The sequence below is a fragment of the Sinohyriopsis cumingii genome, unplaced genomic scaffold (genome assembly GCF_028554795.1).
Source record: "Sinohyriopsis cumingii isolate HCF-2022 unplaced genomic scaffold, ASM2855479v2 utg003301l, whole genome shotgun sequence".
Lineage (NCBI taxonomy): Eukaryota > Metazoa > Mollusca > Bivalvia > Unionida > Unionidae > Sinohyriopsis > Sinohyriopsis cumingii.
The window spans coordinates 34,271-57,129 of NW_028316451.1; the positions used below are offsets into that span (position 1 = coordinate 34,271).

At 35.8% G+C, this 22,859-nt stretch overlaps 1 protein-coding gene across 1 annotated transcript in view; it reads right to left on the bottom strand.

The window, feature by feature from the left end:
• Window positions 1–335: 335 nt before the first annotated feature.
• The window catches only part of LOC149769746 (coiled-coil domain-containing protein 148-like), a 62,757-nt gene continuing 40,233 nt past the window's right edge, over window positions 336–22,859 (bottom strand). The window contains exons 9-12 of the mRNA XM_089949776.1: window positions 19,748–19,866; window positions 9,053–9,170; window positions 3,209–3,259; window positions 336–479 (exon numbers count right to left, since the gene is read on the bottom strand). Of these exons, the coding sequence (XP_089805902.1) occupies window positions 336–479; window positions 3,209–3,259; window positions 9,053–9,170; window positions 19,748–19,866 (432 nt within the window). The remainder of the gene's footprint in view (window positions 480–3,208; window positions 3,260–9,052; window positions 9,171–19,747; window positions 19,867–22,859) is intronic.

Sequence of the window (22,859 nt, forward strand, 5' to 3'; positions counted from 1 at the left end):
ATGTTTGATATCAGAAGGTTTGTAAATGGCACTGCTGTATTGTTTTCTGTGAGATAAACCCTTTGTGATATCAATAGGTCTGTATATTGCCGCATTGCATGCTGTCAGGTGAACCCTATGCAATATCAACAGGTCTGTATACTGCTGTATTGCATGCTGTGAGATGAACCCTATGTGATATCAATAGGTCTGTATATTGCTGTACTGCATGCTGTGAGATGAACCCTATGTGATATCAATAGGTCTGTATATTGCTGTACTGCATGCTATGAGATGAACCCTATGTGATATCAATAGGTCTGTAAACTGCTGTATTGCATGCAGTGAGATGAACCCTATGTGATATCAATAGGTCTGTATATTGTTGTAATGAATGCAGAGTATATTACCTGATTAGAACTGTAACCATGCACATCAAAGAGGGGTTTCTGTATATTTATGGAATTATCTTCAGCATCTGTCTTGTGCCCATGCCAAGCCTGATGTGGAAAACAAAATGGAAAATTACAGACTCAAATATTGTTAACATCAAAATAATTTGAAAGTTTACTAATTTGCTTATGTGTGACAGTGATATCTTGCTATAATGCACCTAGCTATTTTAGTCCATTGAAATCCTTCTCCACTGCCATTTGAATCATCAGGTCATACTAGCTATTTTAGTCCAGTGAAATCCTTCTCCATTGTCATTTGAATCACCAGGTAATAATAACTATTTTAGTCCAGTGAAATCCTTCTCCACTGTTATTTGAATCATCAGGTCATAACAGCTATTTTAGTCCACTGAAATCCTTCTCCACTGTCATTTGCGTCATCAGGTCATAATAGCTATTTTAGTCCACTGAAATCCTTCTCCACTGTCATCTGAATCATCAGGTCATAATAGCTATTTTAGTCTATTGAAATCCTTCTCCACTGTCATTTGAATCATCAGGTAATAATAGATATTTTAGTCCAGTGAAATCCTTCTCCAATGTCATTTGCATCATCAGGTCATAATAGCTATTTTAGTCCAGTGAAATCCTTCTCCACTGTCATTTGCATCATCAGGTCATAATAGCTATTTTAGTCCAGTGAAATCCTTCTCCACTGTCATTTGAATCATCAGGTCATAATAGCTATTTTAGTCCAATGAAATCCTTCTCCACTGCCATTTGAATCATCAGGTCATAATAGCTATTTTAGTCCATTGAAATCCTTCTTCATTGTCATTTGAATCATCAGGTAATAATAACTATTTTAGTCCAGTGAAATCCTTCTCCACTGTTATTTGAATTATCAGGTCATAACAGCTATTTTAGTCCATTGAAATCCTTCTCCACTGTCATTTGCGTCATCAGGTCATAATAGCTATTTTAGTCCACTGAAATCCTTCTCCACTGTCATTTGAATCATCAGGTCATAATAGCTATTTTAGTCCATTGAAATCCTTCTCCACTGTCATTTGAATCATCAGGTAATAATAGATATTTTAGTCCAGTGAAATCCTTCTCCAATGTCATTTGCATCATCAGGTCATAATAGCTATTTTAGTCCAGTGAAATCCTTCTCCACTGTCATTTGCATCATCAGGTCATAATAGCTATTTTAGTCCAGTGAAATCCTTCTCCACTGTCATTTGAATCATCAGGTCATAATAGCTATTTTAGTCCAATGAAATCCTTCTCCACTGCCATTTGAATCATCAGGTCATAACAGCTATTTTAGTCCATTGAAATCCTTCTTCATTGTCATTTGAATCATCAGGTAATAATAGATATTTTAGTCCACTGAAATCCTTCTCCACTGTCATCTGAATCATCAGGTCATAATAGCTATTTTAGTCCAGTGAAATCCTTCTCCATTGTCATTTGAATCATCAGGTCATAATAGCTATTTTAGTCCACTGAAATCCTTCTCCACTGTAATTTGAATCATCAGGTCATAATAGCATTTTAGTCCATTAAAATCCTTCTCCATTGTCATTTGAATCATCAGGTCATTAATATATATTTTAGTCCACTGAAATCCTTCTCCATTGTCATTTGAATCATCAGGTCATAATAACTATTTTAGTCCATTGAAATCCTTCTCCACTGTCATATGAATCATCAGGTCATTAATAGCTATTTTAGTCTGTTGAAATCCTTCTCCACTGTCATTTGAATCATCAGGTCATAATAGCTATTTTATTTTAATCCACTGAAATCCTTCTCCATTGTCATTTGAATCATCAGGTCATAATAGCTATTTTCGTTAACTGAAATCCTTCTCCACTGCCATTTGAATCATCACGTCATAATACACAATTAGATAAATTTTAAAAAATGCAACAAAAAAACCCAAACTTTTCTTTACTATTTCCTGTAAATAGGTAACTGTTGGTTGGGAAATAAAATCATCACAGGTTATCATCAAATGATCTTTTTATAATATGATGAATGATAACAATATTGTCACAGTTTATATACAATTTATACCAATGATCAAGATTGAGAAAAACATATAGCTGGGAATTAATCATGTTTGATGAAAGAAACAGAACAAAAAAAGGTAAAAAGGAAAGGACAGAAATATATTTTCTTATATTACACTTGGTATGGTAGAGTTTCTCAAGAACCACAGACCTCTTCCTTACCACTAGTGCATGCCGCATAGTTTGATCCATGTTTGTGATGCTGCACTAGTTTTATTGTACAAAAACCATTTTTATTCTTTCAGTCTTAGTTACCTTGACCTTTGATCTTTTGACCTTGGAATCAATAGGTTTTCTACCTACTATAAGTACAAGCCATTCACAAAGTTTGATAATGGCAGAGGGCAGTAAACTCGAGTTATTATATGGAAGTGAAATAGGCAACAGAATGACTGATGTCCAGACAAATGGGCATCATCACAAAATAGGCATTGCCTTATGCTGGGCATAAATAAAAAGTATTTATTTGCATTAGCTAGGACCATTTTAGTGCTTGCTATTAGATCACATGAACTACATGTCTGCTCCCATTTACCAACATATTTACACAAATTTCTGGGGAGAACCCTGGCTAATGGAAGCTGGACAACAGACACCATAACAATTCATAAACACATCTGATTTTGACTAACAGAGCTAACAAGAGAGCTAGCACTGAAAACAGGTATTTATCTTTTTCAACAGATACCTCTTTTCAAATCATTATTTCTTAAATTGTTATAAAGGCTAAGTCATAGGAGTAATTCTACTTACATAAGTTTCCTGTAGCACACGGTCAGGATTGTTCTCTGCTATTACTCGCACCTGCAAAATAAAATAATTGTATAATTGTCTCCAATTATAAAGAAACCTATGACACACAGTTTCAAACAAAAGATGTTTTAGATCACAAAAATGTCCAACCTCATCTAATAATTATTCTGACACTAATCTGCTTCAAGATCCATATTAAAACAGACCTGGTCTCTGTAGTCCAAGTAGATAACACATGGCACAGTTGTACTGTTCAGCAAAAAGAAAACTGTTCAAAGATAAATTGTGCTTACTCGCGTTCCCCTACTTCAAATGAAGCTGATGAATAAAACACATATATACTCTATAAACTCACTTATAAGTTGAGTCACATTGCAAAGATCCTGATATGCCTTAGCAGACCTGGATATATGTTGTTGGTTCTACTGACTACTTCAGACAAAACTGCACAGACCCAGATCTGATGGCACATTAATGCAATGGCAGATCTGGGAACGGGCAGTTTGCAGTTGGACTCATTTTATAAGCAAGTATATACTGGTATTTACATATTCAACTGCAAGATATATAAATCCAGATCTTTCAACACATAATGCATGGGCAGATCTAGGTCCATGCAGTTTGTTAGGAGTACAAAAAACATATTACTCTGTGTATCAGGTGCATGTTGGGGGTCTATGCTTTTACAGCAGGACCTGACTTGTACATGAGTATCTATGGCATAGCTGAGTCCAATGTTTTCGTTTTCCTTGTATTAATTGCTGTATTGACTTGTACATGAGTATATATGGCATAGCTGAGTCCAATGTTTTCGTTTTCCTTGTATTAATTGCTGTATTGACTTGTACATGAGTATATATGGCATAGGTGAGTCCAATGTTTTCATTTTCCTTGTATTAATTGCTGTATTGACTTGTACATGAGTATATATGGCATAGCTGAGTCCAATGTTTTCATTTTCCTTGTATTAATTGCTGTATTGACTTGTACATGAGTATATATGGCATAGCTGAGTCCAATGTTTTCATTTTCCTTGTACTAATTGCTGTATTAATCAAGACTGAGAGTCTCCAACTGTAACATCGGACTGACAAGTATATGTCTATTGTGAAATTAGAAAAGGTCATGTACACTTATATACCTATATTTGAAATAAGTAAGTTGTGTTACTCATGCTTACTCATCAGATTAAAGCTGATTACATGAAGATAGATGACTAAATAAAAGAAACATGGCAAGATGGTTTTTGGTTTTGTGTGTGTGTGTGATCTGGATTCTTAACATAGCTTTAACAATGTTTCAGTCATATCGCTATGATGTCTGCAGTGTGGCAGTTTATAGTGATGTCTAGCACTGGGGCATCATGCCGCAGACATGTAGCATGATGTCCCACCCAGTCACATTATCCTGACACCAGGCCGACCAGTCCTAACACTAACCTCTTAATGCTGAATGCCAAGCAAGGCAGCTGTTAGTACCATTTTTGTAAGTCTTTGGTATGACTCAGCTGGGGATCGAACCCATGACCTTCCGCAACCGAGGCGGATGCTCTAACCACTAGGCCACTGTAGTGGTCCTTTTGGTTTCGAGAGGTTTAGTCAAGTTATACATGGTAGCCAGTATGACAGGTGGAGAAAAAACCCAGGATGATCCCAGGAGGAACCACCAACCCACGGAAACTACTGGCAAGCTTGCTCACATACCCATACTGGTTGAGACTAGACTCATGCGGGCAGAGTGAGATGTGTGAGTGATCTGTAAAGGTGTATGCATTAGACCACTCAGCCACCCAGGGCAATTAAAAGGCTGTAGACCACTCAGCCACCCAGGGCAATGAAAAGGCTGTATGCTGTAGACCACTCAGCCACCAAGGGCAATGTAAAGGCTGTATGCCGTAGACCACTCAGCCACCAAAGGCAATGAAAAGGCTGTACGCCATAGACCACTAAGCCACCCAGGGCAATGAAAAGGCTGTATGCTGTAGACCACTCAGCCACCCAGGACAATGAAAAGGCTGTATGCCATAGACCATTCAGCTACCCAGGGCAATGAAAAGGCTGTATGCCATAGACCACTCAGCCACCCAGGGCAATGAAAAGGCTGTATGCCATAGACCACTCAGCCACCCAGGGCAATGAAAAGGCTGTATGCCATAGACCACTCAGCCACCCAAGGCAATGAAAAGGCTGTATGCCATAGACCACTCAGCCACCCAGGGCAATGAAAAGGCTGCATGCCTTAGACCACTCAGCCACCCATGGCAATGAAAAGGCTGTATGCCATTGACCACTCAGCCTCCCAGGACAATGAAAAGGCTGTATGCCATAGACCACTCAGCCACCCATGGCAATGAAAAGGCTGTATGCCATAGACCACTCAGCCACCCAGGGCAATGAAAAGGCTGTATGCCATAGACCACTCAGCCACCCAGGGCAATGAAAAGGCTGTATGCCATAGACCACTCAGCCACCCAGGGCAATGAAAAGGCTGCATGCCTTAGACCACTCAGCCACCCATGGCAATGAAAAGGCTGTATGCCATTGACCACTCAGCCTCCCAGGACAATGAAAAGGCTGTATGCCATAGACCACTCAGCCACCCATGGCAATGAAAAGGCTGTATGCCATAGACCACTCAGCCTCCCAGGACAATGAAAAGGCTGTATGCCTTAGACCACTCAGCCACCCAGGGCAATGAAAAGGCTGGATTTTAACAAGGTAGAGGAATACTGTAGTTGTGGTAATCATTTCATTTAAAACATATCAACTTTCACAAGAAGAAATTTTATTTGTCTGACTTAATTTCTTGACTATGCATACAGATATTCTTATTTTTATTGCAAAAATACCAGAAGGAATATTGTGTGCCACTGTTTTCTGCACATACTTTTTTCATGTAAACGCCTTTTATCTCAGTTTATAATAATGATAAGAAAAAGCAAGGAAGCAAAGAAATTCTCTTGATTTTGCAAGTAATTTATTGAACATTGAGCGGCAATATTTGTAAAGCACTGTCATCTAGAATTGGCCAACTCATCAGAATCAAGAAATATTTATGAAGAGAAAGTGGCATTCTATATAGTGTGACCCTGCAACTGCATGCACTGTTATTACATGAATTCAGATATAACATGACTGTGGCATGGCTCCCAAAATTTCATATACATGTACTTTTCTCACACAAAATGTTTTTCTTTCTTAAAAGTACATAAAGTAACATGTAAGAAGTTTATTATCATTTCTGGGGAAGAGAAAATGTATCAATTCTAATATAAGATGATCATGACATCGCTACTGCTATTTCATATACAAGTATTTTTCTTGTACTCAAAAGTGTTTTTACCATCTGTCGATTCACCACCACCCCCAACATTGACTGTTTAAGCTTGTATATACAGCCTCGAGTTTGGAGTGATAAAACTCAGAGGCATCATGAAAGGGAACCACAAACTTGATGTAAAATGCACTGGAATTTAATGTTAGATAAACAAATTCTTTGTTCATATTGACAAACCATCTTTACAATGAATTGTTATATCATAATCCCCTTATTCTGACCTCTGGCCTGAGTACTGTATGCTGTGATTATCTGCATTATTTCTTTAAAACATTTCTGAGAGAGGAGATCAACCAAGTGAGGCCCTATTTCATAATGGATCTTTTGGATGATATAGTGTTGGATTATTGGCTGATCGCTAGTAATTAATATATTTATTTTGACTGACCTATGTATGTGGGTGGGAAGTAAAATTTCTCTTCTTTTCACTCAGAATTAAATACTTTAAAATACTCATATTTTCTGTAGTAATCCCTGTCATAACAGAACAGAACACCTGTGTATTCATCATCTTTTTTATTAAAAATTCTGACACATGCATGGAAGGCAGCATCACTCTGCCACCAGAATTGTCACAAAAAAAAAAAAAAACCAAAAAACCAAAAAACCAGATATCTTTTTTTTGTACTATCTATGGCTCTGGGATTAGTACAATCAACCAACTTTTAAAGGCAGGAAAAGTAACTGCTACAATTGACCCAATGATGGCAAATTCCTTTTGTTTTTAAAATGTGCAGCAACAAGCTTTGAAAAAATATAACAAACTATTTATTTTCCTGGAAAAATACTGTAAAACTGAAAAAATATGGGAACTTATAGTTTCCAGAATCAAATCCAAAAATAATACAAGAATAATCCACGAACAAAATTTTTGAAGTCCAAATACTGAAATGTTCTAATGATTCCAAGTTCGAGTCTTGACGAAGAACCCAAGATGGAAGGCAATGATGTCAGTGTACTGTGTTGACGTCTATAGTTTCTTGTAAAATCAATAATTTATGCTCCATTTTGGAAATCCAAATAAAATTTTCAAGAAATGTCCTTGTTCAAGAGTTCTGTATGAATACAATAATATTTCCAGAGAAATGAATTGATCTTTTAGAGTCCAAGTAACCAGAAGAAGAATTAAGATATAACTCAAAAACTCCAAAATTTCAATACTGGTCAAAACAGAAGAAAACAATTTGACATCAAGTGTTTAAAAGCACAGACTCTCTCTCTAAACATCACTATTAATACTAAGTATTTTGCAAATTTTGAAAATGCCTAAATGCGAAATAGAGGATGAGGTGATCATGTTTACATGTAAAAGTCACATAGCTCCTGTATGTCCTTGATATGAACCAATCATTTTACTCCAAGAAAAAGTTGTTTACTTGACCCTCAATCAAGGCCAGGAACTTTGTCAAAAGTAGAAACAAGTGTTTCTATTATTAGGTATCTAAGGAAAAACTCAGGTCAAACTGAATTTTCTGGAAAATATCAAATTCCTTGTAAACAAATTTAGATTACATTGACATGGAAAGAAAATAAAAAGATTCCAAAACCCACAAACAATCAAATCAAATCAAACACAAATTAAATCAAATATAAATTAAATCAAACATATGTAACAGTATGGGGAGGCTATACCAACTATATGGGGAACAATACCACCTGCATGAGAAAACTATACCAACTGTAAGGAGAAGCTATTACAACTGTATGGGGGAAACCAAACCAACTGCATTGGAAAACTAAACAAGCTGCATGGAAAACTATATCAACTGTATGGGGAAACCATCCAAACTGTATAGGGAAACCAAACCAACTGTATGTAGAAACTGCAAGCTCTCAGCTTGATATAATCCATACACATCAGAAAAGGGTAGCATGTGTTATTTTGGATGCATCTATTGATTATTCATCATGAAAAGCATGTTCATAGAACTAAAATCTCCTCCAAACATAAAGTAACTGATTGAAACTAGAAGCTGCACTGATGCCACATTTTTTTCCATTTTCTCTCTTTATTTCCACCACCATCACACTACAACACAACACCTCTGAGTGAAGCAGAGGGGTGGTTGCATAAGTGTTGAATGAGCAAAACAGAATAGTTGGGCAAATGAGAAAAAAATTGTTGGGCAACAGATTGCAAATCATATTTCAGGGTTGAGGGACATGAAAACTCACCATCGAATACAAGAATGGATGCATGAATAGGGGATTCTTCTGGGATCCTTTAAAATTTATTCTGCTGTCTTCATCAAAGAAAAATGTACACTATAAGTACATTATTGTCTTTCATATTTTAATGTAAACACTATCATTTCCATTTGTATTCAGTGCTAATAAAAAAGTCAAACACTGTGAATTCAAATGGAAATGATAGTGTTTACATTAAAATATGAAAGATAATAATGTACTTATAGTGTACTTTCTTCTTAGATCGAGATAGAATAAGTTTTAAAGGATCCCAGGAATACTAAAATCATTTATTATATGCTCTTAGCCTAGAAACCAAACCTTTTCCCTGAGTGCTTCTAGCCTCATTTGTCTGTAATACTCCTCCTTATCTTTTTCATCCTCTTTATTTTTTCTCTCTTCCAACTTCTTCTCTAACTGTTGTGCTCTGAACTGGATTCTAAAATTAACAAACAAATAGAAATAACAGGCATGAGATGCTATAACAGATCTGCAATATTTTCCAAAGATGGACTACAGCCTGCTTAAAATCACATGGATTACAACATCTTCCAAATTACTTAAATGACAACATGTTCAAAATCACATGGATTACAGCAAGTTTCCAAATCACATGGATTACACATGTTCAAAATCACATGGACTGCAGCAAGTTCCAAAATAACATGGATTACAGCAAGTTCCAAAATAACATGGATTACAGCATGTTCAAAATCACAATGATTACAGCTTGTTAAAAACCACATGGATTACCACATATTCCAAATTACTTAAATGACAGCATGTTCAAAAATCACATGGATTACAGCAAGTTTCCAAATCACATGGATTACACATGTTCAAAATCACATGGACTGCAGCAAGTTCCAAAATAACATGGATTACAGCAAGTTCCAAAATAACATGGATTACAGCATGTTCAAAATCACAATGATTACAGCTTGTTAAAAACCACATGGATTACCACATATTCCAAATTACTTAAATGACAGCATGTTCAAAAATCACATGGATTACAGCAAGTTTCCAAATCACATGGATTACAGCATGTTCCAAATTACATAGATTACAGCATGTTCCAAATCACATGGATTACAGCATGTTCCAAATTACTTAAATTACAGCACTGTTCAAAAACACATTACAGCAAGTTCCAAAAATCACATGGATTACAGCATGTTCCAAACCACATGGATTACAGCTTGTTCGAAATCACATGAATTACAGCTTGTTCAAAATCACATGGATTACAGCATGTTCAAAATCACACGGATTACAGCATAATCAAAATCACATGGATTACAGCAAGTTCAAAATCACATGGATTACAGCAAGAGGTGGTGTTTGGAGTATGCGGGGCCTGGGACCGACCATGACTGCGCAGGGCCAGAGTATCGCTATCTTGATTGGTATGCTACTGCAAACACTGATCATGTCTAGATTAGATCAACTTTCACAATTTGGCACACAAATTTAGTTTTTTTCACTATTTATTTAAAAAATCTTGTTTGTGGACAACATGTTTTTTAATTGAAATAATAACATGATGATTCTCATTCTGCCTTTGGCCTAATAAACTGATTACTATTGTCATTTTTCAAATAACATGAAGACACAAATTAAAAACAATAATTTGCATGCATTATGTGCGGCCTGTATCAGCGTTTCCAATTTACCAGAGAATATAGCTCCTTAGGCCTGAAGTGCAGGGCCTGGGTTGGTCGCCCCACTTGCCACCCCCAAACACCATTCATGATTACAGCATGTTCAAAATCACACGGAATACAGCACGTTCAAAATCACATGGATTACAGCTTGTTTAAAATCACAAGGACTGAGAATAAATATATTTTATTACTACTTAATGTATTTAGCTTTAGGGCTGTTCCAGTAAAACATATACCCCCCGGGGGAAGGCACTTTCAAATTCAACCAACCCACAACAGAAGCAATTTTAAAAAATTATTATCCACTGTCAGATGTGTTTTAATCGAAAAAAAAGTCCCCCCTACAGAAGTATAATTTTTTAACATAATTTCTGGCTATGGGTTAGTGAGCGGTAGAAGCGATTTTAATATTGGGTTGGAGACAGAAGCGATTTAAATGACAGCTGGCTGGAGGTAATCTACCGAATTCTTATAGATCATATAATCTACTGCATATTTTTATTTTTGTATTCATTTATTATAATCAGTCTTTGTCCTTTTTGTTTGTTTGTCTGTCAGCCAAGTATGTCTCTAATACTGTGAAATCACAAATTTTTGTGGTGGCTTATTATTTGTAGATGTCATTTATCAGTTCCTTAATACCTACTAATTTAGCATCCATGAATACAGATTTTATAATAGATATTTCTATTCTAATACAGAAATCATGAATTTGTATCCTTAGTAAACTCTGTGTTTACTAAAGTGATCACTATCTCTTGCCATTTTTCTTTGTTCTCAGGCATGCTGCTTTTGATTAGAATAATAGTTAAATCTTGTATTCCTTTAAATGTGTGATCAGATTCTTTGATTCCTTATTATTTTTTTCAATAAATGTTTTGGTAAACTTATATGATTTGTCAGAAAAAACCCAATGATGCCTGTGGAAGTGATGTCGCATATTTTCTGCATACTTTTACGCTATACCATTTCTTGTAAGAACATCTTTATTAGTTACCGATGTCTTATTTTTACGCCTTGTTACAAGACTAATATAAAGTTATTTAAAAAAATATAGCAAGTCAAATATTTTGATATCATAAGTTAGATTTTAAAAAATGGATGAAAGTCAAGGAATCATTTTTCCCAGAGCACTCATAAAATCAATGTCATTGCAGTTAACTGTATTGTCAATAGCATCATCATCATCACTGATGGCCTAGCAGTAACATTCTGCACTTTCAATCCAGTTGTCACGGGTTCTATCTCCCACTTCTAGTCTTTCATATGAGACTTATACCTATGGCCTGAGGGGCTTTCATGGCAGAGTGATATAAGATGCTTGTCTTGTGATACAGATCTGAGGGGCTTCCATGGCAGTGGTACAATATGCTTGTCATGTGATTACTTGCCTCCAATGTGTAAATGAGAATGTTGCCAGTTACTTGTGGAAGGTCAGTGGTTCTACATAAGTGGTGTTTGGTGTCTCAAAAGGACTTGGATTTTCTTCAGCAGTAAAACTGGCTGCCATATATAGATTCTCTTCATCTGAAAATGGTGTAAAGGCCATAATGATCTACTGAAACCCCGAGATCTCGTGTCTAAATGACTTCAGCTGTTGGAGATAAATGTCAAATCAACAGAGGCTCCATATGCCCAAGTGTACTAAGGTGCTTGCTTTTACATCACTTGCACCTCTCACAGATTGAGTTTGTGTCACAGATCAACCAATTTTGGTTGGTGGTCTTTCAGGGTTCTTCCTCCACCTAATATATTGTTAAAAAATCACCAAAAAAACCCAAATCAAAACACACTAAATCAACCAACTAATCAACTGTGGCCATAGCAGCAAAGGTACTAGTCAATCATTTTTGCCACAGCTGAATGAGTTTATAACTTTTGACTCAAGTCATTTTTGTAGACCTTAGAATATCGTCAATTATGCCTTTCTGACAGTTACCTAAAAGTCTTCATGAGTTAGTGCAAATAGATTTTTCATGGTGAGCATATGAGATGGAAAAGACTCAAGCAATCCTGCATAACACACTGCTGAAAAGTCTACATTTTAGCTCACTTTAGTTTTCTCTTAACAATTTTCATTGTTCCAATTTGAACTGTTATAACTTATTCAAGCTATATTCACCAATATCTGGAGATATGCAACTGTAATAAATATTTGTAACAAAGTATGAGAATGCATCAATGTTTTTCAATGATGCATTTGAATTGAGCAACAACCACAATCAACAAACCAAGAAATAAAACTATTCACATCTCTCAGGCAGAAGTAGGGTATAATCATAATCTGCCAAAAGATTTTTAAATTTTTAAATTTGCCAAATATTTTTTCCAACCATACTAATTCAGTGGACATATCACCAGAATGGACAGAAACAGACCAGAAGGTTAAAATCGATTTGATACAGCTTTTAAATAGCTAAATTCATATTGGTTTAGTTAATTGTACATCCTTTATTGTCTTCCTTTTGATGAAATTTCTTACTAAAGCTAAGAAAATAATGTTACACACATAAAAAAGAGGCACACTTCAACTCATTGTTTTTATTAAACTTCTCCATTGTCCCCCCACATACTGCTTGTCTTGTTTATGATATGTATCTAAATTTCTCACTTATTTATCCTACTACTATACAAATGTTCTGTGAATATGCATATCAGTGTGAAACACAATGGGGAGACTAAATCCAAGATTGAAAACCTCTACATTTCTGGATGTATTCTGCTTGGATTCCATATTTCTGCACAAAACTCAAGAGTTCAGGACTCTCTGTACTAATTCAGTTCCCACTGTAAACCTGTGCAAACACCATGATATTAAAATTCAGTAACTTAACATTTCGAGTGCTCATGATCAAATTTGTATCAGTATAGACACATCTATGACGACAGGTTTTGTGAAAAGAAAACCATAAGAAGCCACACTATTTTCAGGATCTATACAAATCTGAAATGTTTGCTTTCAATACTGCACCAAAGTGTCAGCTGCTGATTTCAGTAATGAGTCGTCCAAACTCGGGTCTGTAAAGGGATGGAAATTATGTTAATAAAACAATGTCCCTCACTTTTTTCAGTTACAAGTAGGACAAGCTCTCAAAAGATTGTTTTTACTAAAATCTTACTTTCATTATCAACCAATCAAAGGGATTGTAAAGGGATGGAAATTATGTTAATAAAACAATGTCCCTCACTTTTTTCAGTTACAAGTAGGACAAGCTCTCAAAAGATTGTTTTTACTAAAATCTTACTTTCATTATCAACCAATCAGGGACAGCCAAACACATATATACTCTATTTTATCTTCACTGATTTATAGTATGGTTCTTGTTCTTTCACGTCTGTAATAATGCGAGTCCTTTAACAACTCTCAATGGTTGTAAGCCTTTTTCGACCATGCTGAATGGACACACTGTAAGATAATGTTCAAGTAACAGAAATACCATGAGATAACCAGAGACCACTAAAATTGAACAGTCAAGTTATTTCTCCTGCAGGGATGCTGCCAGGATTTCAGGATGTACTCTAAGTTTTGTGTGTGTGTGATCTCCAATGAGGAAGTGATGGCGGTGGGAATAGCCTAAATATCTGTCACTCTTTCTTACTGTTCCACTCTGTTACGACTCTACTGTTATCAAAATTCTCGAAGAGATGTCATCTCTAGTTGTATAGCGATTATTACTGTGATGTCATTGGGCATGGTCATGTGGTTGTGGTGGGGTCTTGGTTGGGATGGCATAAAGACCATAGGCTTACTCCATATTTGACAGCTAATTATGATGTTGTCAAAAGAATTAAAAAAATTCTAACAATTCAATTGGACTCAGATACTTGATTCATAGTCGATGAACAGGTTCTAAAACTGATGTGTTTATTTTGGAGCTATGTTCCTCCGTCACATTCAAGATTTGGATATACCAAAGGTGAAATTGGTATAGTTGCATCCTAAACTACTATCGTGGCTACTTCAAATGTTATTTAATGTGAGACTTTAATGCAAGAACTCGTAGCTTCAGTGATTTTGGGGTTAAAAAAAATTAATTTCTTCTCAAACAACTCAATTTTGTGCAGATTTTGATGTACTCTTATAATGGTGATGACTGGGGGGGGGGGCTTTCAACCACTAAATTCTGTCATTGTAAATATCAGCACAGCTAACTGATCAACACATTTTCCCACTATGCAGGTGACTGAAGCAGGACTGGCAAGTCTTTGAATTTTACCGCCCACCTAAATTAAAAAAAAAATGGTGTCCAATAACATGTGATTATAAGAGTTTCCGAGACCTCTCTCAGTTTTCACTAACATGAACTCTACCAAAGATTCACTTCCTTGAATCAGTGTTCTGCTGCCTCTTATGCCAGATTTTTCTCTTCCATAATGCTGTATTAGGGTTTTAAGTCCAACATTCCCATAGTCTGCTTATTTAAACATGGGTATCTTGAATAAATATAAACGGCATATTGTCCATCCAACACGTACATTGTACTCGCACTCAACATCAATTTTGGGCTCAAAATCACACACTGGTATTTCCAGTGACATTTTTCCAATGTCCAACAGACCGATATACATGAAATTCATTGTCATCATAGCTATCACCAGCCAGTATTTGCCGACTGAAAATGTTGTCTGCAGACAAACCGTGTTGTCATGCAACCATTTTGGTTTCCTGTGTGACCCTTATTGGAAACACGCATTTGTAAAGCTTCCACGATGAAAGTAAGGCTAAAACTCCATAAAATGCTTGTTCCAGGGCCATTGAACCAATCAAATTTAGTTTAACAGCCATTCATGTCGAACCGAAGTATCCAGATCTCTGGACGTCACATCAAGCGCTGTGAGATAGCTGCAGCAGCGCGAATTACATCGCGTAATGCACTTTTAAAGTTAAAAGTTTAATAAAAATTGCATACTGCGCAAAGCACATTTTTTTATATCCGCGACGTTGACGTAATTTGCTGAATGCGTAACACTGCTTTAAAAGTACGCGAATTTGTACAAATTACGTGCACTCGCATGTACCGGCATCATTTTCTAACCCAATGTTTTATTCACATTAGACCGCTAGGAGGGGGTTAGATGCGATTTTAAATATATATTCGGGTTTCTTTTCCTTCTTTCTGACAACCCCACCAGTGATTTCTCATTTTGTTAACACAACCCACAACAAAAGTTATTTTCCTAAATAACCTTCCACTGTCAGAATCAAAATAGTTCGAAACACAACCTCCTACAGAATTTTTTTTGAAGTGCCGTCCCTGGGGGGGATATATGTTTTACTGGAACAGCCCTTACAAGTCCTTTGTTAAATTCAGTGATAAGAGTTACAGACTTAATGTTCAGCACATAATTTGGTGGTACACTTGCTTAGTTTAACTTTCAACCTGACATGCCATAATTCTGAAATTCCAATCATACTACATCTCATCAATTCAATCATGCACTCTCTGATTTACATATCATCAATTCAATGATTCCCTCCCTCATTTACATATCATCAATTCAATGACTCCATCCCTCATTTACATATCATCAATTCAACGACTCCCTCCCTCATTTACATTTCATCAATTCAATCATGCACTCTCTGATTTACATATCATCAATTCAATGACTCACTCCCTCATGTACACATCATCAATTCAATGGCTCACTCCCTAATTTACATATCATTAATTCAATGACTCACTTCCTCATTTATATATCATCATTTCAATGACTCACTCCCTCATGTACATATCATCAATTCAACCACTCATACCCTCATGTACATATCATCAATTCAATGACTCCCTCCCTCATGTACATATCATCAATTCAATGACTCACTCCCTCATGTACATATTATAAATTCAATGACTCACTCCCTCATTTACATAACATCAATTCAATTCAATGACTCACTCCCATATGTAAATATCATCAATTAAATGACCCACTCTCTCATGTATATATCATCAATTCAATGACTCACACCCTCATGTACATATCATCAATTCAATGACTTGTTCCCTCATTTACATATCAGATTCAATGACTCACTCCCTCATTGAAATATCATCAATTTAATGACTCCCCCCTCATGTACATATCATCAATTCAATGACTCCCTCCCTCATGTACATATCATCAATTCAATGACTCACTCCCTCATTTATATAACATCAATTCAATCACTCCTTCCCTCATTTACATATCATCCATTCAATGGCTTGCTCCTTCATGTACATATCAACTCAATGACTCCTTCCCTCATGTACATATCATTAATTCATTTACTCAGTGAATGTTCTGAATCAATGCAAATAGTCTTTAATGTCCTGATATAACATAATGATGCAATCCAGAATATTTTAAATAAATAATCCCTGTCAATTACTCATTCCCTCATTTACATACCAATTCAATCACTCACTCCCTCATTTACATACCAATTCAACCACTCATTCCCTCATGTACATATCATCAATTCAATCATTCACTCCCTCATTTAAATATCAATTCAACCACTCATTCCCTCATTTACATATCATCAATTGACTCTCTTACTTGCTCAATTATGTATCATCAGTTCAATTACTCACTTCCCCATTTACATATCATCAATTCAATCATTCACTCTCTCATTTACAATCTCATCATTCCATGCACTCACATCATGCATTCACTTGTTCATATCACTAACTCGCTCATTTGCTTCATTCACTCCATTTGCTCATGCCAATTATTCACTCACATCACTCCCACATTTAACTCACTTCACTCACTCTAATCACTCTGTACAACTCACACCACTCAGCTCCTATCCAAACTATTCCAATGTTCACTCAAGCCATACTGTTCCACCCACTTAGTCACCTAAACCTCCACCATTACATTCATTCAACAACCTTCCACTTACTCCACAGTACTCCACTCATTGCTTTTCAGCAACCATATATAATTGCTTATAAGTCTATCTGACTATTCATGACTACAAAAGTCAATTTCTCTTTGACCCTTCTATAAGGTGACCTTCTATAAGGTCATTACATCGGTTCTTTTAGCTGAAATCGGTGAGTTTTATGAGCACTTTCGAAACAGGTCAGTGTCCTTGTCTAAGATCTATGGGCAATTCACTTCACGCCCTGGGATGCAAAAGAACATTGTCTGTATGATTTCATTTTAACAGTGGGAACAAAGTGTTTAAGGAAGAGCATAAGCTGCTAGATGGGGTGTATGCATGGGTGAGGTCAGACAGGTATATTGGACTGGAGCCAGTTAATGAAATGTAGCATAGTGAACAGATTTTTCATTTGATTCTGGATCAGATGGGTAGCCAGTGAAGGTTAAAGAGCAATGGGGAGGTGTGTTCAGTTCTTTTTACTCCAAGGATGATTGGAGCAGTTGTGTTTTGAACATTTTGAAGTTTCTGTAGTAAATACTGAGATGAACTAGATAGAAGTGAATTACAATAATCCAGTCTTGAAAGTACAGGTACTAAAGAACACACAAACAAGTATTTTAGTGGCATCAACTGAAAGAAAACTATGAATGGAACTGATGCATCTCAACTCCAGATATGCAGGTTTGCATATGTTCATTACATGTTGGTGTAATGAAAGCGCACTGTCAAGAGTGACACCTACGTTTCATACTGACTGTGTGAATTTAATGATGGTATGGCTGATACCTATTGCTTGAGGTAAAGGATGTAAATGAGGAGTCTTTGCATGGTGATCAGTATGGCCTCAGTTTTATCTTCATCCATCTGCAGCTTGTTACATGTCATCCATGACTTCACATCGGAAATGCATCTTGCTGTGCCTTGAATGGTAGCCTCAATTTCAGTTGGGCAGTTAGAATTGTATATCTGAGTGTCACTTGAGAGTGGCTGAGTGTATATAATGAAGAGAACAGAGCCAAGAACAGAGCCTTGTGGAACAACTGGACTGTAATGTTTTCCATTTATATGGACATGGTTTGTGTTCTGTTGACTAAATAGGACTTTAACCATAACAAGGCCATATCATGAACACCAAATGAATGCTGGAGACAGTGGAATAATAATATATCATGGTCTGTTATGTCAAATGCCACAGTCAAGGAGGGTGAGGACTGTAATCTTTCCACTATCCAAAGCAGAGAAAAGGTCATTACTTACTTTCAAAAGAGCAATTTCAGTACCACGGTGGGGTGATATGCAGACTGTACATTGCTAACAAGACTCTTTGAACTCACATGAGATACAAGTTGGGACAGAACAACTTCTTCTAAACAAATTTAAATGATAGAGATGTTAGAAATAGGGACGTAGTTCTTTAAATCAAAGGGATCAAGTGTCAGTTTCTTCAACAGTGGCTATACAATGGCAGTACTTGGAAAATGAAGGGAATTCCCAGGATGAGAGAGAAGTAACAACAACATCATTTAGTGAAGGCAATATTGAATCTATGCACTCAAGATGCTGTGATGTCAGAAACAGATCGAGTTCACATGACTTTGGGGTGATCTTCATCACAACTGTAGCTACCAAATCCAAAGGTTGCCATTCATATTCTGTATCACAACTGTATGGTGACAATCACTCAAACAAAACTGTGTTGCTATCTCAACCAGACTGAACACTGTCACTGAGGAAAGTTGCAAATGGGTCCAGAAGGTTGACTGGAGAGAAGGTCATTGGAAGTGGTGTACATTTATTCCTTGACATTAGCTTGCTTGTAGTCTCTAAGACCTCTTTGCAGCTGGAACTTCCAGTGTTCTTAGTAATATGAATAAAAGTTCTGAAGAATATAGTTGTCTGACTAAAATCATGAAATTTAATGCACAAGCAAGGCTCAAATAATTCACTTGTTCAAACTCCAAAATTTGGCCAAAAATATATTTTAAAAATTACTTTCTATAAATTCCTTGAACCTAATTATGAATTTATTTTACTTTTTGCATTAATGCATATATTTTAGAAAAGTCTCCTGAAAATGAAAGAAAACTCTCCTGAAGTATCATATGCATATTACACATGTCACAGGTCATGGTGACCTTGGGTACATATGTCAAATATATCACAGTTCATGGTGACCTTGGGTACATATGTCAAATATAACACAGGTCATGGTGACCATGGGTACATATGTCAAATATATCACAGGTCATGGTGACCTTCGGTACATATGTCATATATAACACAGGTCATGGTGACCTTAGGCAAATGTAATATATATCATGTCACAGTCATCTTTGATAAAGTTGAGTATTGCATTTTTCAAACAGCCCAAAAAATATCTAGTCATAGTATTGTCTTCTGTCTAGCAGAAGGATTTGCAATTTAAAATATTTTAAGCTCTCTTGTAAATATACTGAGTTAAAGTACCTCTCTTGGTCCAAGATGACCTGTTCTTTCAGCAGCTTCTGAATGGCCATCAGTCTCTGTCGAGCATCCTCCTCATGCTCCTGTTGCTTCTGATGCTTAATTTCCAGATATAAATCAACCTGATGAGGAAAATTATCATAAATACTCATAAAAGTCAATGATAAATTTCCATATTCTTAAATTTTACAAATATGAAATTTGAAGAAAAAGAAGAAATTCTGTATCTTTAATTCGTGAACTTTAAATTTTGGTGGCAAAAATTGTTTAACTCTGTACATTGATGTGATGTCACAATATCAAGATTTTTTTCTCTGACATTTGCTGACTGCTCCGTTGGCCTAGTGGTTAGAGTATCTGCCTCGGATGCAGGATGTTGTGGGTTCGATCCCCGGTCAAGTGATACCAAAGACTTACAAAAATGGTACTAACAGCTGCCTCGCTTGGCGCTCAGCATCAAGAGGTTAGTGTTAGGACTAGTCAGCCTGGTGTCAGGATAATGTGACTGGGTAGGACATGATGCTACATGTCTGTGGCATGATGCTTCAGTACTAGACATCACTATAAACTGTCACACTGCAGACATCAGAGCGATATGACTGAAAAATTGTTAAAGCTATGTTAAAAATCCAAATCACACACACACATGACATTTGCTAAAGTAGTGCAAATCAAAACTGGAGGTGGCAGAGGCCATACTGATTTACATTTTTTATCATGTTGGACTGAACTGGGAATTTCTTTCAGATAATATTCCTCTGCAGTAAAAAAAATCATTAGATTAACAAACTCTGCAGATTCCCATGTTTGCCCCATCAAAATCAACTTTGTTTTCTATATCCTGACAAGCTCAAAATGTCATAGGTCATCTGTGTGTAACTTTGACAATCAAGGGCAAAAAAAAGCATAATTTGTTTGGTATGTTTTGAACAAATTTGTTTTTATCTTTTTATTACAGTGGTCCTGCTCCTGAAAGGCACTCTTTGGACAGTGGCAAGCTGCTTTTTATGGTCAGAATCCTTTGGCACCAACGAGTTAGTATTGAAAAAATATTCTCTAGGAGAACCATCAGCTAATGGATACATAATGGTACTGACATGTGGAAATCTCAAGAATATTTGTTGATTTCTAACTTTTTTACCATGACATTTGTTCCAAGATACTGATAAAGTACTAAACATTATTCCATATAGTGAGTTAAGATATCCAATAATCCTTACAGCTGTTTCTTCAGATGTCGGGTTTTCTCACTTTCATAATGACAAATTTTAGGTCTCCAGGTTTTAAAATATGTAACAGAAAGAAAGTGAAACCAACAATTTAAGTAAAGTCTAGAAGCAATTTATTTCCCTTCAGTATAAAGTGATAATTCAAGAGATATTTACAATAATATGAATAAAGTTCCAAATAATCCTAAATGGCCTATCACAAGTCTAAAAATATAGAATGTTCTGAATCAATTCAAATAGTTTTGAATGTCCTGATATAACATAATGATGCAATCCAGAACATCTTTCACAGAAAGTTCACCTAAACCTAAAGTAATGTATTAGTCTAAAGAACACTTCAATAATTCCAATGAATATTTTAAATAAATAATCCATGTCAAACTATATCTGATGTCAACAACACAATTGTAAACACAAATCACAAATGGATTCATATAAACTGATCTAAACAAAAGAATAAATTGTTTATTTATCAAATCCCTATTTATACACATTTTCACTTGATTTTTATCATAAAAGAAACTAAAGCAATCCAATGGAAAAAACTAGTCTAATTGTAAACAATACTGGCCTTGAAATTAAACATTCTGTTTACAACTTATGACAATGGGCAAAAGTTAAGCTCACAATATAAATTAAATATGCATAAACTGGGTAATAATACCACTGATAGTTATATATGCATAAATTGGGTATTAATGCCACTGATAATTAAATATGCATGAACTGGGTATTAATACCACTGATAATTAAATATGCATGAACTGGGTATTAATACCACTGATAATTAAATATGCATGAACTGGGTATTAATACCACTGATAATTAAATATACATGAACTGGGTATTAATACCACTGATAATTAAATATGCATAAACTGGGTATTAATACCACTGATAATTAAATATGCATAAACTGGGTATTAATACCACTGATAATTAAATATGCATACACTGGGTATTAATATCACAATAATATGCTAAAACTGGGTATTAATACCACAGATAATTAAATATGCATACACTGGGTATTAATACCACTGATATTAAATATGCATAAACTGAGTATTAATACCACTGATAATTAAATATGCATACATTGGGTATTAATACCACTGATAATTCTCAAGAAGACAAAAGCTAACATTGAGAAGCAAAGTATTATTCAGCTCAAGTCAGTGTAACATCTGGTCAGCAAAAACAGTAACACTGGTACAATAGCTGTCATGGCTTCTGTCTCACAGATTATAAAATGTTTCTGGTTTTATGGGGTTTAACACCATATTTTTCAGCATATGATAATCTATACATGACAGCCAATATATCTGGTGGAGGAAAAACCCAGGCAGAACCACCAACTCATGGAAAGCAACTGGCAAGCTTTCTCACATACCCACAATGATGGAGCTGAGACTCAAACTCATGCAGACAGAGATGAGATGTGTGAGTGATCTGTAAAGGTGACCATTCGGCCACTTGTACCAGAATAAAACGTAATAGTTTGACAGTGGTGGAGTGGCCAGTGAATAAATATCTTGTTACAAAAAGTGCAAAATGTTGTCCAACATTCTCAGTTTAGAAGGAAAAGTGAAAGCATATCAGCTAAATGAAAAGTGGGAGAGACCTTTCATCACTGCTGAGATATTTGATGTCAAATTAAAATCATCACTTACACATTCCACAGAAATGATAAGATGGAATGGATGGAGAACGACAGTTATGTCCAGGAGTATTTGTACACTGATTTTATTGACAAGGCTTTTATTGTTTTGCACTGCAATTGATGGTTAATCATAATAATTTTTAAATAATATTATTACTGGGGTCTCAAAAATGCTTAATCACGCATCTTTGGATGCCAAATATTTATCTGGAATGCAGAAAAT